Genomic DNA, 18,229 nt, shown 5'->3' with positions numbered 1-18,229 from the left:
AGGCCAGGGATTCTTGACTATTGGTCTTTATTTTTTTTAAACCCTCAGTATTATTTCTGACCTGCAGTCCATCTCTCCCCAAATCAGGCACATAAAATTCCTCCTGACATAGCCAGATGCTTACAGACATAGTTGCCATCCCAAAAGACTCCTCACTCCGCTGATACCTCCAAAGGGTTTTTACTAAAGTGATTTCCTTATTTTTAAAGGATGTAGCAGCACGGGGGCTGGACCTGCCTCAGGTGACCTGGATCGTACAGGTGGGTTTGCTGTGTGTGTTAAGTGCAGCCTTGCTCAGATGAAATCCCTTCCCAGTCCAGAACCTTCCTGCAGTTTGCTGGCCTTGGTGCTGATGCCTACAGGTGTGGAAGACCTACCAGTTCCTGACTGCAGGACTGGGACTCTGGGTTTTGCCAGGATAAAGCACTGTTACGATAGCCTTGGTCTGTTTTTCTCTTTAATAACTCTGGTGTTACCAGAGTTTCTCTTAGCTAGAGATGAAGCACCCTCCATTTCTCCACCCAGGAAGCCAAATTTTGTGAAATCATGGCCATGTCTTGCAGTTTTGTTCTTCTGAGCTTGCTGGGGAGACAGTTCCATGAGGAGTTTAAGCTCACTCCTGATGTTAAAAACTGAGTAGTCCAGTAGTGTCAGTGCAGTGACCTGAGTGTTTTGAGTGAGGCTTGGCTAGGTTGGGGCTGAATAGCTGCAGCCATCCAGCTTCCAGTACAACTGCATGGTTCAGATTTTTCCTGAAGAAAACAAGCCCAACAAAACCCCATACTGCTGCACTGCTGTTGACAGAAATACAGTCCTAGGGAAAAAAAAAAAAATAGAAACAAAGGAAGATGGATTGAACCTTAAAAATAGCAGCCTGTCATTTCAAAGAGGAGGCTGAGAGCATGAGACAGATTTCATTTCTATAAAAGATTTATAATTAAAAAAAGGTTAGTGGAATAGAGGAAAAACTGATCCAGAGATTCACATGTATCAAGCGACACCTGGGTAAAAGGAACAGGGCACAGAGCCTCAACAAAGCTTTTTAATTTCTACCTCATCCCTTCAGGTAACAAATTTGATTTGATTTTTATGTTTTTTAAAAAAAGAATAATATTGTAGCAGCCAGCTAGTCGATGAAGGCTGTGGAAGTGAAGTCTTTAATTCCCAGATCTGTATATTAATATAATTTAACCAAAGATATAGTTGCCAGTGTTAGAACGCAGTGCAAATTACCTAAAGCCCTGGGAGACTTCTGTGTGTCCAGAAGGCGAAATCTCAGCTGTCCTGAGAGCTGTGTCCAAGAGCAAGGACCTGCAGGGAGCAATTAGATTGCTCACAGCATCTTACTCACACCTCTAGCCAGTAGAAACTTTGCCAGAGGGCACAGGTATAAACACTAGAGTGGGCTTTGGTTGTTGGGTTTTTTCCAGTTAAACTGCTGAGGGCTCATTTCTGAGCAGTATCTCTGTGCTTGTTCATTTTTTCCAGGAAAGAGAGGAAGGGGGGGAAAGAATAGGGGGAGGTTAAAGGGAGGGAAATGTGTCACCCTTTATCAGATCTTGCAAATGGCTGGGCAGTTTTGATTCCCAATGAGGTAAATGAGAGGCAGTGCTAAATTTGGGGGTCTTTAAGGAACATTTTCATGGTGCCTGGTAGTTGGACAGGGAAAGACAGTTGCTACCTGTATCACAGACTGCTGAAAGCTCTACCTTCTCTCTCTCAGATTTATTCTACCCTGTATCCAGCTATGATTTGCTTTAATCCAAACAAAGCAATTTAGCCCGACTCCAAATTGGCATCAGTTTTTTTATTTTGTGGTTTTTCTCCTAAATGCAGAGCAGGCAGCTCCCTGCTCCATGTGGGCAGTCCTGGGCACTCTTTGGTGTGAGATTTGATTAGATTAGATTTTTTTTTTTTTTTTTTTCAGGGAAGTGAACAGGTTTCTGTATAGAAATAAAATGTAAAAGGCAGAGAGAGACACTGAGATGGGGAAAACTGTCCTATTATCTGAAAGTTGGCCAACATGTCACATCCACATGTCAAAAAACCGCCGCAGCTGAGGGGCTGAGTGATGGTTCCGGGGATGGGGGATGAAAACAGCCCAATTCCTGGGGGGGTGCAGCATGTGGGGTGTGCCTTTTGTTCCAGGTGAGCGGGCTGGGTGTGTGGTTTATAATTAACATCCTGTTAATTGCTCTTTTCCCCTTCCTGAAGTACAACGCTCCGGCTTCACCTGCGGAATACATCCACCGGATCGGGAGGACGGCGCGCATCGGCTGCCGCGGGAGCAGCCTGCTCGTGCTGGCGCCTTCGGAGGCAGAATATGTCAGCTTGCTGGCTTCTCACAAGATTAAGTGAGTCAGAAACGCCAACAAAAGTTTCAGCTCATCCTTGCTAATTAACCTTCCGTGGCACTTTCAGCGGGACTGCACCTCGTGCAGGTTTTAATAAGAATTTATTAATTTTCGTGATCCAGGCCTGGCCCCAGACTAGCAAAAGGAGAAGAGGGAAGTGTGTGAAAATCATCAGCCTGACAGGTTGTGCATGAGTGAGTGTGTGTGGTGAGGGGCAGGGATAGTCGAAGATCCTTTGCACTCCATTGTTTTCTCTCTGGCCCTGGGTTCAAATCGTGACTATGTGGAGATCACAAGTCAAACGAGCCTGTCAGATGGTCCCTGGCCCTCTGCCTGCATGGCACCATATTGTCAGAGACTGCACTGGCCCTTTGGGAGACATCTGGGGGAGAAATTACTGGGGAGCTGTGGGTCATATCTGCAGTTAGTTGACCAAGGTGTGTTGTTTAAGTGGCTTGTGACAGGAACAGGAGAGGCTTTGGCAAGTGGTGAGAGCCCAGTGTGGTCCTGGAAGGCAGAAAGGCAGGGTGGACTCTGCAGACCCAAAGTGGGGTGTGCTTCCAAGCCTGCCTGGCTCTGTCTTGGACTTGGGAGTAGCAGCAAGGAGAGCAAGCCAGGCTCAGTAAGAACCAGCCCAGTGTGCAGTCAGGTACCTGATGGCTGACACATGATGAGATTTTAGTCCAGCTCTGCTTGCACAATGGTCCTTTTGTAGAGAAAAACCACAACTGGCTGCTCAGCATTGCTAGGCAGGATCTCCAGCCTCCTCAGCAGCCAGCTGGGTGTTTGTGCCTCCCCTTGCTCCCTGCTCTGCTGTCTCTCAGCGTTTGAGAACATCAGCAGAGTCCCTTCAGTGTTGTAGCAGTGTTGATGGAGCCCTGTAAACTCATGCACAAATTAGTTCCCTTTTATTTCTTGTGTTTCTGTCGGGTGGAGCTGCTTGGAATCGAATTTGGTTTTGCATCCTTGAAACAAACAAATGTTGGCAGTAAATACAGGCTTATTCTAGGCTGTGAGCCATTTAGTGGTCTAACAAAGAGCCATCCATCATCCCAGGTAACTATCTATTAAGCAGACACCAGCAAGACATGGAAGGCTAAGCTGACAGGGTTTTTTTTCATGTAACAAACAGCACTGACATTTAAAGGTGAAATCCCACATAATTGTGAATTTTTAACTCAAAGTAGAAAGTTCTATTTTTCTATTTTATAATATTTTGGTAGTGTTAGAGGAAGGAGAGGGAAATTTCCTTCTTTTGTATTTTAAATGTTAATGATTTTATCCAATGTTGTTGTTTTTAAACAAGTTTGGGGAAATGTCACTCAGGCTGGTAATTACATCTGCTAAGGAGACCTGTTGTTGAGCTGGCCGTGGTCTTCAGGAATCTTGAAGAATCTGAATAAGCAGGGGAAGGTTTATGTGAATTTTATTTTTCCTTCGCTTTTCAGAGTCAGACAACTCTGGGGATTGCCTTTTCTTGTTTTGGTTGTTTTTTTTATGCTCTGCAGATGAAAGATTTGCCAGAAAGGAGTATAATTTGCCTTCTTGACCCCCATCCTCAGAGGGAAGGCAGCGAGTACCTGATGGGCACGGGGCGATCCGGCCTCTCTGCTCTTCCCACATGGATGAGGAGAAGGGGCACTGGGATAGAGCAGTGGGCTGATGAATTACTGAGAAGATGCAGGAAGGCAGCTTGAAGCTCAAGGCAGCAAGTGCCATCAGCACAAATTGCCGTTACCCTTCATAAACAGAGCATTATGGTGATAATCCTGACAATTTAATTCAGTGTGAGGGCGAAAGACAGCGTGTGTTGGACTGTCACCGAGCCTCTTAAGCACTGCTCATTTCTGTTCCTTTTACCCTAAATCTTTGTAGCTTTTGACTTGGTCTGCACAAGTTACTGGAGTTTGCTTTTTTTTTTTTCCCATTCTTAGCTTAATTTTTAAATCTCTCAGGTTTTTGTCGAGGATGAGTGCGTGCTGTGAATCTTTTTTTTTTTTTTAATTTGTTGGGTTTTTTTTTTTTCTTTTTTAAATGAAGTTCCCACTGGGTTTATTGAAATGTAAATACTTCATAAAATATGTATTTTGAAGAAGACAAAGCATGAGATGTGTCCCTGCAGCCTTCAGCTGGTGTAAATGAGCAGTGCTCTGCTGGCTTACTGGGGATGAGGATCTGACCCAGAGTTTTTTCCTAAACCCCTCCACCCACCCCAGCATGCATGGGAGTAAGTCCAGGAATGTTGAGAGTCGGAAGTAATGAGAGCAGACGTGGCTTTGTTCCTGGATGAAAATCCACTTCGGAATTAGAGATGACTGCCTTTGAAATTGGAAATCGCTTGCAATTAATTTTCACCGGTACCTGAAGCCTCTCCTTGGCTTCCAGTGTGGAAAAGCAGCACTAGCCTTTGCCAAAACGATCTCACTTTGGCTCTGCTGAGATCAGTAATTCCTGTTGGGGCTCAGCAAAGCTGCCTCCTCTCTCTGCAACTTTCAGTTTGGGCTTTGTGTGGCTGGAAGTTGGGGCTGCTCTGCCCAGCTGTAAATGTGGATGTGCAGGCAACGTGAACACTCATGTTTTCTCTCCATTCCCTCTTAAAAAAAAAAAAAGGACAAACTCCAAAATGTTCTGTCTCAGCTCCAAGCAAGACTAACAGATTTCCCTTCAAAGGGAGGAGGCAACAAGCAGAAGAAATGTGAGGGTTTTGTTGGTTTTTTTTTTCCTTTATGTCTCTTCCAGCTCCTTCAGCTGCAATCTCACAGCGCCTGCCTCGACAGCTATCTGATAATTTCTTTATCTCCTAACGGCGGTCTAACTAATTTATAAAGGAGGAGGCATCACCGTGAAGGCACAAGTCACTTCCCTGCCCGCTCCAGTCATTTCCCTGCCTGCTCTAGTCGTTTCCCTGCCCGCTCCAGTCATTTCCCTGCCTGCTCCAGTCGTTTCCCTGCCCACTCCAGTTGTTTCCCTGCCCGTTCCAGTCACTTCCCTGCCTGCTCCAGTCATTTCCCTGCCCGCTCCAGTCACTTCCCTGCCCACTCCAGTCACTTCCCTGCCAGCTCCAGTCACTTCCCTGCCCACTCCAGTTGTTTCCCTGCCCGCTCCAGTCACTTCCCTGCCCACTCCAGTCATTTCCCTGCCCGCTCCAGTCACTTCCCTGCCCACTCCAGTCACTTCCCTGCCCGCTCCAGTCACTTCCCTGCCCGCTCCAGTCACTTCCCTGCCCACTCCAGTCATTTCCCTGCCCACTCCAGTCGTTTCCCTGCCCACTCCAGTCACTTCCCTGCCCGCTCCAGTCACTTCCCTGCCCGCTCCAGTCATTTCCCTGCCCGCTCCAGTCACTTCCCTGCCCACTCCAGTCACTTCCCTGCCCACTCCAGTCACTTCCCTGCCGGCTCCAGTCGTTTCCCTGCCTGCTCGGGGTTGTGCTGTTCCCCTCCCGGCTCTCTCACCTGCTCCCCGCTGTTATCCCCGGTTCAGGGATCTGTTGCTGGCTACACGCCAGGCGAGGGGAGGACCCGAGAGGGGGTGACAACTCTGACAAATCAATGTCAAAGGTTTGACATTTTCATTCATAGCCCTGTCAAAGCAACCTTTGCAGGGGGAGGGGGGATGTCTGCTTTCCTCTTGCTTAAGTGGTTACCATTTATGTTTTAATTTGCTGGTATACTTTTCAAAACCAGACAGAGAAACCCTCGGTTGTCATTTTATGCTCCATTTCCCTTTCTCCCCCGTCGCTGCCCTGCCTGTCTCTGCATCCTCTGTGAAGGAATCTGCACGTGGGGCTGCTGTCCCTTGTAGGGTGTCCTGTGGCCACTCTGGCCCATCCCTTCCAGGCCATTTGGCTGTTCCTCTGCACCTTCTCCTTTCCTTATGCTGTGATGCTGAGTTGGCTGAGGTTGAAAAGGCAGATTGCAAAAGTAAAGGTGTTTGTTGCTTTAGCTGGGAAGGATGGGGAGCAGGTGGGGATCACAATATCCTCTCAAACACTGTGGCAGAAATTCATCCATTCCTGCTAGCCAGATGGTAGAGAGATTGAAGTGAAAAGAAGATATCCTTGTTACAATTTCTTTTTATACTTTACAAATTGAAGAACACCAGCAATGCTTCCTTTCAGAAACTACAGGCAGCTTTCTGACCATCTGAGATTCAGGAATATGAGAGCTGTTTGACCCCAAAGCTTTCTCTCTTCCTTAGATTGGTTTAATCCCAGGTGAACTCCTTGGCTTCTTTTCTAGACATGACCTTTGCCCATTACTGAAAATTTGGGCCCACAGACATCAGCTTTTATGATCTGAGTAATTCCCTTGGAAATGGGACCCAGTTTGGATGCAGCTGTAATATTAATGGCCTGAAGCTGCACAGCTGTTCCTGTGCTGTCACCTGGGGTATGTGTGCCCCTAAAGACAGTGTTAAAGAGGACCAAGAATTTCTAGTGTCCTGTAAATGCACCTTTAAGCAGGACTGCTCACTTGGAAATGAAGCAGGTTTCTAAGCATTTCCATATCTGGGCCATAGCAGGACCCAGCAGTGTCTTGCAAGCAGGACTGGAGAATAAATCATCTGGTTGAGCCTACAGGAGGAATGTGAGTCGACAGAATGAAAATAAATGCCCAGTGTGAAGCCTGGCTAGGACAGCTGACTGAGTCTCCTGTATTTAAAAAAAAAAAATGCTGTGGAGTCCCTAATGGGCTGGGCTTTGGCTTTGTACTCAGATGAGAGGGGAGATGAGTTCTCAGAGCAGGAAAGGAAATCAAACTGTGTGTCTGGTGTCAGAGGTGGCTTTTGAGGCTATAAATGAATTGGAGAGTGAGTTTGTCCATTGGGAAGTGCCTCTGAGCTTTGACCTGAGTGAGGTAGCAAGGAGCTGGAATCACAGAGGATCCTGTGGGAAAGCAAGAAATGTGACCAGAGGGAAGGAAGCTGCAGGGGAACTGTGTGATGGGAAAAGTTCCTCGGGGTTTTGTTGTTACCCTCTGAGCTTGAGTCACTGTGAGAGGAGGAGCTGTGTCTTTGCACAGCTTTAGTTTCATCTCTTTGGTTTTGTGTGCGTGGTCATTAACACGGGTGGAAACAAATGTGTGCAAACATGAAAGTAGCATCCTTTGAGTGAGGATTGAGCACTGTGTCTCATTTCAGAGACTCTGGGAGCTAAACTGGAGGAGACAAGATGTGGCAGGAGTAGCAAACGAAATGGGGCAGGTGTTTCCAGCCTGTGGGTGCCTCAGTCTCTTTTCTCACAGTTACACAACCAACCTTCTGCTCCTGCCCATGGCTGGCCTTGAGTGAAAAAAGAAATGTTGGACAAACCCCTGGGTTCAAGGTGGAGGTTGCAGATCTTATTCTTTATAGTTACAAAACAAATTTACAAGAAGCATTAATGTTATGACCTGCTTCAGTTCTGTCTTGAGTTTCTTTTGGTGAAAAGAATAACCAGGCGCTTCCCAATTGTCCTGATGCTTCTCAGCAAGGAAGGAAAAATGATGAAAATAATGGAAGTGTAGTCCTATTTATTTCTTTAATCAGTTCCTCTTGGTTGAGAACCAAGGAGACATTAAGAGTGGAAAGTCCACCCTCAGTTATTTTGATGCTCTGCTAGAATTAGAGTGTGCGTGTTGTTGACTTAAAACAGTGAAAAATTGTGGGTGAAATTGTGTCTCTGTGCCACTGAAAGCAGGGGTTTGGATTTTAAGGTAGTTCCACTTCCAGGGGTGATGAGGGGGTGTCTGGGCTAAGACCTTGTGTATTTCAGGAATAAATTCTCAAGCTGATCTGTGAGTCTCAATTGTTTTGCTCTCCATTACCAGTCTGTGGCTCATTCCACGCTGTGTTTCAAAGCAGGAGAAACAGTAATTTTTTGTCTTTGTTGCTTCAGTGTTTCAGAGCTGAAGATGGAGAAGGTGTTAGCCAGCCTGATGAAGGATGATCGCTACAGGTTGCACAGACCAGGAAGGAAGGTGAGTTACTCTGCTGCTTTGGAATTGGCTCCAGTTTTCACTTGCCAGTTCAACATCACAAGTGCTCCTGCCTCAGTGTCTGATGTTAGACAGTGTAAATAATTATAGAACTACCTTATATCACAATTTTTCAGTCTTTTGTTGTGCCCAGAAAGCAGTTGCTTGCTAACTCTTCAGCAAATATCTTTGTAACAGGCAGGGAATGTTTCTGGATGCAAAAGCTGTGTTTCTTCCCTCACAACGTTCCTGTTTTTCCCGTGTTTCTGCATTGAGCTACTGTTGGACATGGCAAATGGCTCTAAACTTCTCTGAAGTAATGAAGAAATTGCATTTGGTGATGTGTTACATCAGGGTTTTTATAATCTATATTTACTTGGAGCCTAAAACAAAACTCCCTGGGTTGACAGGCACCCAAGTTGCTAATTCGCAGAATTCACTCATTTGCAATTGATGTCTCAGGCATTGCTGTGCTCTGGCAAATTAAATCCTGCAAGAACCTGCATTTTGAATGGAAGTCAAGAATGTGTCAAGCATGATGCAGCACACACTCTGTTTTCCCTCTTGTTGCTGTTTTGCCTGCCCATGCTTTTGTTACCCCGTGTCTGAGGCGCCTCATTCCTGGTGCTGGCTGGTGGGAGCCGTGGTGTTCCTGGTAAACACAGCCTGTGAAAGATGTTCGGTGTTCCTGCAGCTCACACACAGCCAGATCTGAGCTCAGCTGAGATGCAGCTCTGTGTAAAGCTGTTTAAAGCCCTCTCCTACCACTGTTTTTGGCTGAAATCAGCCTGTAATGCCTGTGTTTTAAATGGCTGGATCATGCCTAGGATATCGCCTCGTAACCAAGTTCAGTTGTGCTTTGTTAGTGCAAAAATTATTTTAAATAGTTCCATGTATAAATACTTTCCTTTTGTCCCAAATGTGATTATGGGAGAGTGACTTCAGATTTCCTTTGAAGACTTTTTCAACAATTCCATTTATGCAGAAATTGTACTTCAAATTCATTACTGACAGGGGACAGAATATTCGCTGTTCAGATGTGGGAGCAAATGTTATTTCATGGGAAGTGGGCAAAACAGAGAACATGTTTTGTTCCAGAAATTTCAATTTAAATTTTGAAAAGTGGCAGGAGAAAATCCCTTTTTAGCAACAAAAACCTAACCAAGCCTGTTTGGTATTTCTGCCATTGTTCCAAATTGTCAAATGCTCTACACATTTAAGCACAGAATTTTTTTAAGACACTTCTTCTGGCTTTCTTCCTTCCCTCCCAAAAAGCTCTAAACCCAGCCCCTCTTTGAAAGGAGCAGTTTTGGGCAGTGCTGGGCAGGCCCTGCTGTGCCAGGTGCTGCACGTAGGAACTTGCACAGAAGGACTTAGTTCCTTTTGCTTTCAAAGGTGGGATTAAATTCTTCTTTTCCCTCTGACATCAAAGCGAGTGGGATTTTGCTGTTGACTTCACTGGAGCTGGGATCTGTGGTTGTAGGATGGTTTTAATCTCTCTTAGGAACTTAGAAATACAGAATAATCAGTTTATATGTGACTCAATCTGAAGGAATAGAGCTTCTCTCCATGGGGAAAGTTCTGTATCATTTAATGGGGATGGAATTACAGGAGTTCTGTCAGTATGAAATAGACTCCTTCAGGAATGACTTGAAAAATATATTAATGCAATCAAGGACTTGTTGTGTTTGTTATTCCATGCTTATGTTGCCATGGAGGCTCTGAGTGGTCAGCTCAGAAGCTGCAGGAGCATTTCCCAAGTTTTCAGGAGGGTTAATCTCTATTAAATTCCCTAAATTTGCCACATGGACAATACCATAAGCTGGGAGTGCAGTGGGACAGGGGGGATTGAGGAGGTGTCAGGAGGAGCTGAACCTGATCCTATTGGGATGTTGCCACTGGAGGGAGGTTCAGCTCTGCTCTCAGCTCTCCGTGCTCTGAGTCATGTATATATTATAGTCCTGCACACAGGAACCTCATTATGATGCTCTCCAGTTCTCATTGCCTCAACTCAAGTCCATTATAAGTACCACACTGGAACATGTATTTTTTGGGCTTCTGTGTGCAGCCAGGGAGCAAGCTGAAGTGCCTGTAAAATGTATATTTTATATTTAGGTATATGAAATATATATGTGGCTATGTCTGGGCGTGTGAATGTTCACCTGCCTACAAAGAGAATAAATTTGATCTTTCAACTTTTATGCAGGGGGGCAAGGGGGACTTGGTGAGTTCTAGAGAAGGTGTGTGGAGGTTAGTAAAAAGTTGTTATTAAAACAAAATCCTTCATTTTGTTTTGAAGTATAATGGAAACAGGAGATGTTACAGCCAGGTTTTTTGGTGGGTTTCCCCATCTTTTTTTTTTTTTTTCCTGTTTTAATAATGAACTTTTCTACCTCAGTGTAGTCTTACTGTGTTTCAATTTTTTTTTCATTATCATGTTCTCTTAATGAAGTTTTCAGTACTTATCCCTACCTCTCAAACCTAAAACCTGCCATCTTCATCACTGGAAGTTTCCTTCTGACAGAAATCCATATATCTTTTCCTGGTGAAGTTGGCATTTTTGGGAGTTACCCTGATGTCTCAAAACTGGTTAAATAACGTTGCATTCCGACTTCTTTCTCTTGCATTTCTTCTTTTAGCTTATAAATAATGTTACTGTCCACACTCATTATGCCAATGCTTTAGGATCTGCCAGAACAGGCTTTTAAGGAATCACGAGGCAGAAAAAGTTCTTCTATCCCACTGTTTCTCCGTGATGGCAACAGTGCTGCCTATTTAGCAGAGGGATGGGGATGCAGATCAAGCAAACCTCTGGGGTAGGCTTTTATCTTTGGGGTCTTGGAAAAATGTGTAAGGTCTCAAATTAATTGTCCTGCTCATCCAAACCAGGATTAAAGCTTGCCTGTGTGAATAAAGCACATGGAATGGCTTCCATGCCCTTCCACTAGCACTGATTTATTTGATCTGTCCAGACACTCAGTCATGGGCAGGTTTTATTTTCACAGTTTGCCTCTGAGTCAGTTTTAAATTTAGATTTTTTTTATTATTATTATCGGGGTGGGTTTTTTTTTTTAGTTTTTTAGATGAACCTCCCTGGAAGACAGGAATCAAACACAGTTTTTTTCATGCCCATTAGGGTGCAATTTTAAAATGAGTTCTGTCTCAAGGGTCTGAAGGGGATAAAAGACAAAGTGGAGATGGGAGGAGGGGAGAAGCTGTTTTCCGAGGACATTATGTTTCCTGCCATTTGCTTTTTTTTTATTTATATCTCTTGCACTGACCTCACACTTTGGAAATTATGCACCTAGCTTTTTATCCCTCATTTTTGTCTTGCTTTTTTTTTTTTTTATTTTCCCCCAGCACCAGGAAGAAGAGATGCCTCATTTTGAAACCTAAAGGGGGGAATAAGAAAAGTCCTTTGTAATATATTGCCATATTATCACTAAATCCCCTGACAGTTGTGACACAGAAGCAAGTCACCTGTCACTTAAGCTTGAGGTCTCTTTAATTTTCTCCTGGAATTCGCACCAGGCTGTCTTTAATTTGAGGCCTTTATTGGAATTCTGAAACCTTTCTGCCTCCCTGGTGCTCAGATCTATTCTGAGTGCTGTTACAGAATGTATACAATAACCAACACAGGGATTCAGAGGGGGCTGAAGCACTGTTTATTTAACACTCTGGAGGGATTTTCGTGCTTATTCGGTCCTGGCTACCCAGCTTTCAATATCGCTTTGACAACCGTTATGCCCTTCTCATTAATTTTAAACAGTTAAAACACAGGAAAAAGAGAAAAAGTTTTCATTATTAAAGTGCTTTACTTTTTAATAACAGAGGATTCTGTCCGCCAGGGGAAAGGGCAAACCTCACTAATTTCACATTCATATTAAAAAGCGCTGGGAAGGTGACACTTGGTGCTGCCAGGAGGCTTAACAAAAGGAAAGTGCTGGGGGCCGGGAGGAGCAGGCGGGGCCAGAAAGTTTTGTGTTTCACGTCGGTGGAAAACTTGGTAGTGACAGCAAAGAGTGGCCACTTCAGCAGGCAGCTGCACTTGGGGGTCACTGAACCTCTGCAGGGCCCTTGGCTGGGGATGGTCTCAGCTTCAGGGCACAGCTGAAGTCAAAGGAATCTGTGGAAGGAGTGTCCAGAGAAGGGCAGCAAAGCTGAGGAAGGGTCCAGAGGGTAAAATATGTGAGGAGCAGCTGAGGGAACTGGGGTGGCTGAGCCTGGAGAAAAAAGAGGTTCAGGGAAGACAACTCACAGCCAGGTGGGGGTCAGGACCTGCTCCCAGGGAATAAGGACAGGAGGAGAGGACACAACCTCAAGCTGAGCTGGGAAAGGTTCAGGTGGACCATCAGGAAGAATTTCTTCTCTGTAAGGGTTGTCAAGCATTGGAATGGGCTGCCCAGGAAGGTGGTGTAGTCCCCATCCCTGGAGGTGTTCAGGAAAAACTGGATGTGGCACTCAGCACCATGGTTTGGTTGACAAAGTGATGATCAAAGTTTGGACTCGATGATCTTGGAGGTCTTTTCTGACCTAAATGATGCTGTGGTTCTGTGAGATGGGTTGTGAGCCTTTCTAGAGGGGACTGGGAGACAGCAGAGACCAGAAATCTGGGAGAGTTCATGAGTTAAAATAGCCAGGCTGTCCTTGGAGGTGCAGGTGGACAGTCAGTCCAGGCAGTGAGTGAGCAGGAGCTGCAGCCCCAGGTGTGTTTGCTTTGCTGAGGAATTACCTGGAATCCTGCAAACTGTGGGATCCTGAGTTTCAGAGAGGGCACAGTGCAGGGCATTTAAACTACATTTGAGGTCTGTCTCTGGGCACATTTGCTGTTGGGTACAGTGACACATCTGGGACAGGAGAGCATTTTCTGCCTGGTGCTGGCAGCCCCCACGGTCCCTGGGGTTTGTTTGTGGTGTCAGTGGGATGTGGCTCCTCTGGACTGGCAGCAATGCAGAGGAAAGAGGGGTTTGCAGCATTAGCATGCAGATCTGGCAGCGAGGAGCAGCAGGATTGCTGCCTTGGCACAGAGCTCCTCAGAACCCCGGGAGCTGGGTGTTTGTATTCAGCCAGCCCTGCCCGGGTGAGGGGTCTGACCACTATCAGGCTGCTGCCTTGGATCTGGCACTCTCACACTTGGATGCTGGTTCCTGTCTTGAGTCACACTGCAGAACTGTAGCCCTTTTCTGGGAGAGGTGCACATCCATGGATGCTTGGCTATGCGCTTTGCTGTCAGCTTTCCATCAAAAATTTCACTTGTTTTCTGGTCCACATTTCCGTTCTCTGCTGGATCCCTCAGAGAGGGACAGAGCCTCTCTTCTCCTCCCAGTAACAGCTTGCTCCCAGGAATGTTTGTTTTCCATTTCCTGAACTGCATCCTACAGTCTGATCCCAGGAAAGCTGGAACATGTGCAAAATTGCCCTTTTGGCCTGAGGAAGTTTATTCTGTCATGCCTTTGGTGCAAGGGGCTTGTCCTGCTCTAGAGGAGCCAAGTGGTGGCAGTTCCAGTCAAATATGATGTGTTGGCAGTCAGGAAGCTTCATGCAGAAGTCCATGCTGGAATCCATAAGAAGTCCATTTGGTTGCCTTTGTCCATAGGTGCTGAATTTGTCTCTTCTCTGGAGCTTGGGGTGATTGTGGATCTCATGGTCTCCTGCCCTGGGTGTTTTGGGGAAGTGCACAGGGGAGCTTGCAGCATCACTCTGAAACTGTTACTGTGGGGTCCGGGGGAGTTATTACAAATAATTCCAATGGAAACTAGTAGTGGGATCTGGCCTGTTGTACCTGGAAGCAAAAAAAAAAATAAAGGGAAAGGAAGTGAAAAGCAAGGGAAAAAGATATGTGATAGATGTTAGAAAACACAAAATTAAAACTGATTTGTTCTCCCCACCACACGGCGCTCACTGGCTGCTCTGACTTTAACATCTTTATCTGGATTTTTTTTTTTTCCTCTAGTAATATTGAGAGGATTACCTTTGTTGGCCCCTGGGTAGTTGCTGTGTGATTTTACTGTTATTAAATCTATTGTAAACTGCTTCATTATTCCTGACTCAAATTCTCTTTCCTCTAATCCTCCTGCCTCCCTGGTAGAAATCCTGTGGCAAGAACCCTCAGGAAGTCCGGGAGAGGGCCACAGTCCTGCAGACAAAATTTGAAAATCACGTCCATTCCAGCGAGGGGACTGTCCAGTGGGCAAAGAAAGGTCAGTGAGTTTCCTTCCACTTATCCCACAAGGGCTCAGAGGAGCTGCCAAGGTTTTCTTCTGGGGCACAGCATCAGGGAAAAGGCCTGAAAGAAACATTTTGGGGCTGTTGGGCTCTGCAGGGGGCTGAGGCAGGCCCAGAAGGCTTTGTGGTGATATTACATGTTAATTTCTGGCATTCCCATATTATGTGCAGATGAGATTTAGTCTTGGCTTTCAGTGGGATTCACATCCAAGGGCTTTGACCCAATCACAGGAGCGAGTGGGTTGTGTGTGTTGTGCTGGGAAGGGGATGGGTGACTTCCTCCGCCACATCCTGCTGCAATTCCCATCAGATGCCTCCAGTTCACCTCAGGGGTGAATTTGAAGCCTGAAAGGCAGAATGCAACCCTGACCAGGAAAGGATCTTGGATTGGAGCTGGTTGTGTGGGATGGGAGGTAAAAGAGAAAGGGGCAACAACTCAAAAAGGCAGGAAGAATAAAAACTGGGATGGACTTGATAATTGTAGCTGTGTACAAGTCTGGGGTTTGATGTGCCATCTTTTCCAAGCAGTTGTCACTGAGCAGTGTAAGAGACTCTGCCCTTCTTCCTCTCAGTTTGGAAAATCAGGACGAAGACAGATTTGGGAGAAAGATTAAAATCTTGCTGGGGATGTGGTAGGAAAAGAAACACCAAACAGTCCCCTGAGAGAAGCCATAAAGGTGGTGCAGGGTAGGCACTGTGGGAAGTCAGGTGCCAGAGCTCCTGGGCAATTACTTGGAATTTGACTATGGGTAACTGAGACAAGTCCACAAAATGCAAACCCTTTATGAAAGAGACTAAGCCATTCTGCCTCACAGTATTTAGGACTGGAGCCTTTCCCCTTTTTTTGAGTCTCCTCTTCCCACATCTCCCTGATTGTTTTCTTTTTTTACCTCATTGCTCCAAGTCAAGCCCTGCTCTCTAAGCTCGTGTAGAAGTCTGCAGCATTTCCAGTTCAAGGGGGTTCTGGTGAGATGAATTTGAATGGTCTGCATCATTCCTGTTTGCCATTTGTGTACCTGCTGTGTGCACCTGCATACAGGTGTGGGACAGGTGTGCCTCGTGTGCTCACCTTCTGAAATCACCTTCCCAGGGGTCCAAAACCATATGGGGAAATTGGAGTTATACAGTGTTTGGAGAAACTGGAGAAGGAGAGGCTGGTCTCAAGATAAAAATAAAGTTCAGCATGAAAATTGTTTGGAATCTTGAGAAGTGATTGTTCAGGAGGTCAGATGTGCTGTTTTTTTCTGAAAGTTGTACTTTCTTCTCAGGTGATGACACAGCAGAGCAACCAGAGTATCTCCTGTGACTATCTGCTTATTCCAAATATTCTGCATGTTTTTTATTATGTGTGGCTGTGTTGAGGGGCAAAGGATTTGAAATTCTGTTTCACTGCTCTCCCCCCAGCACTGCACATCCCTGGCCTGAAATCTCACCCCACCTCCAGCAGTTGCAGAGTGCTGATTTCAGTTCTTTGGGGTTTTCAAACACTTTCCTCCTGCAGTGAAAGTGTTGGACTTGCCACACAAGCAGCTTGCACCCATTTTCAGGTGTGTGGTGTGGTTTTGAAGCTGCTCTTTTAAATCCACAGCCTCAAAGCATGTGACTACAATGATCATAATCCTTCATTCTGTATGGATGAGCTTCTTGCTGCCCTCTTGGGATTTCTTGTACCCCATGCAAACTTCTAACCTGAAATGCCTGTGACAGGAACAGCCAGTGGATAACTCTGGTCACACCTAAAAATCTTCTGTGGTTCCTCTCTACCCAGTGCCACTGTGCACACATCCACCCACACACACTTGTTGCTGACCTCAGCATTAATAACTTCTTTAGCCACAGAAAAGAAGCACAGAAAACACATCAGGAAATGCTGAAATATTGTGCATCCCATTTATCTTGTAGAGGAGCACTCCACCTCTTTTTCCAACTCTGCTATCTACATATGCAAATTTTCCACTGCTGAGTGGCTTCCATAAGCCCCTCTTCCTCCCCTCTGAGCCAGGCATCATGAATAATTAACATGGCAGCTGGCTTTTGCTTTCATGGCAGACAATCAATTGGAAACTGTGCCAGAGATGCATTTGTTTCTCTCTCTTTTTCTGTTTCTCCCCATTTTCTGACCTAGTCAATGTTAATAAGCAGTGTTTGCACTGCAGCCTGCTTTCAAAAGGCGAGTGGCTCCCTGCCCACTCTCCCCTTCTGCCTCTGGGTCCCGTGCTTTTCACACTCTAATCAAATGGTTCAGGGAAGGTGCTGCCCTTCAAACTTGATTGACTGATCAGCAGTGAGATGGGTGGGAGGAGGGGTCTGCTGGGCCCTGCTGCCTGAAGGATGAGCCTTATCAAGGGTGGAGTCCCTTTTGGGAAGTGGAGGATGCTCATCCCAAGGCTTTGCACGGTGATAGGCGCTTCATTTCGGAGCTGTGGGGCCAGAAAGAGCTCTGGAGTCTGATCCTGCCTGCCCCTGAGTTACAGAGAGGATAAGGAAGGAAACCTGCTTTCCTCCTCCTCGTTTCCCAGTTTTGCAGCCAGCAGTTGAGCATTTTGCATCCTTCTTTCTGTCCTCAGCACCTGTGTGTGGAGAGGGACAGCAGCATATCCTCTGCTTTCCTCCTCCTCTGGCAAAGTGCCTCCCAGTTTATCCAGCCATGCTGAGGCTGTGCCCTGGGGCCAGTGCTGGGAGCTGGCTGCCAGGTTATGTCACCTGTCTCCCTTTCATATCCCATTACCCTGTTTAAAACAACAAGAAACCATCTAACCCCCATCATACGTAGAACACGCTGGCTTTTTTCTTGTCTTCCTTTGATTTTCCACACTTGTATTTCCTGGAGAAAAATGGGGATGCAGGGATGCAAAGGACCAGTCTAAATCATCTGTCTTACATGAGCACAAGTCCAAATTCCACTCCCAAGCCAGTCCATGTTACCTTAGACTTGTGTTGGTGTGGTAAAAACTCAACAGTTCAGGCAGTTTGTTCCTGTGGCATCAAGATAAGTACCCCTGTACATGAATTATGGCCTGACCAGCACTGTTACCAGTCTTTGTGAGTTGTTTTCCTAACGCTCTCTTTGATCACAAAATCATAAAAGAATTTCAACTTTAAAAAAAAATCCAATAAAACATTCTGTATCGGGCCACTGTAATTGCACATAAAAGCCAGAAAACATGGCTCTGGCAACACTGAGAGGTCTAAAGACCTGATAGTAAAGATTTTTAAAAGAATCTCATCCACAAAGGTCTGCATTTCAATCTCATGGGTGCTGTTATGAACATCTCAGCTCTGAGCTGCTCGGAGGTGAGGCAGTTTCTGGGCTGGCACTGTGACCTGCAGCTCCAGCCAGGCTCTCAGTTCAGCTCTGAGTTCTCACTTCAGTTCAGTGCCTTGCAGCTCTCCCTGGTTTTGTGTGCTCTGACTCACAACTGGATCTGGCAGGTGTCTGTCAGGACTTTGGGAAGAGAGGAGCCTTTGACACTCCTTCTCTAACTCTGATCTGGGGAGTTGGTACCAGCAGCATTTCCTCTCTGCCCACCTGTGGGAGGTGAGCTCAGCCTTCATAATAACAGGACCTTTAGTATCAGCCATTTCAAGTGCTGGGAGGCAGACAGCTGTATTGGCTCCAATGGGACTGAATTCAAAGCAGGAGCAAGTTCCTGGTGTTCCCTTTGAAGAGTTACACCTTCTCATAGGTGAATTTGA

At 45.9% G+C, this 18,229-nt stretch overlaps 1 protein-coding gene across 3 annotated transcripts in view; it reads left to right on the top strand.

Moving 5' to 3' along the window:
- The window catches only part of DDX31 (DEAD-box helicase 31), a 43,660-nt gene that overhangs the window by 16,191 nt on the left and 9,240 nt on the right, over positions 1 to 18,229 (top strand). For 2 of the 3 annotated variants that reach the window (XM_012578289.5, XM_030286538.4), the window contains exons 15-18: positions 210 to 260; positions 2,215 to 2,354; positions 8,230 to 8,311; positions 14,397 to 14,508. In XM_012578289.5, coding sequence (XP_012433743.5) covers positions 210 to 260; positions 2,215 to 2,354; positions 8,230 to 8,311; positions 14,397 to 14,508 — 385 coding nt within the window. The remainder of the gene's footprint in view (positions 1 to 209; positions 261 to 2,214; positions 2,355 to 8,229; positions 8,312 to 14,396; positions 14,509 to 18,229) is intronic. The other variant, XR_003963085.4, reaches the window with a different exon arrangement.

Source organism: Taeniopygia guttata, chromosome 17, assembly GCF_048771995.1.
Source record: "Taeniopygia guttata chromosome 17, bTaeGut7.mat, whole genome shotgun sequence".
Taxonomy (NCBI): Eukaryota; Metazoa; Chordata; class Aves; order Passeriformes; family Estrildidae; genus Taeniopygia; species Taeniopygia guttata.
Note: the sequence above shows the minus strand (reverse complement) of the source record. Positions and strands in the feature narration are given on the sequence as shown.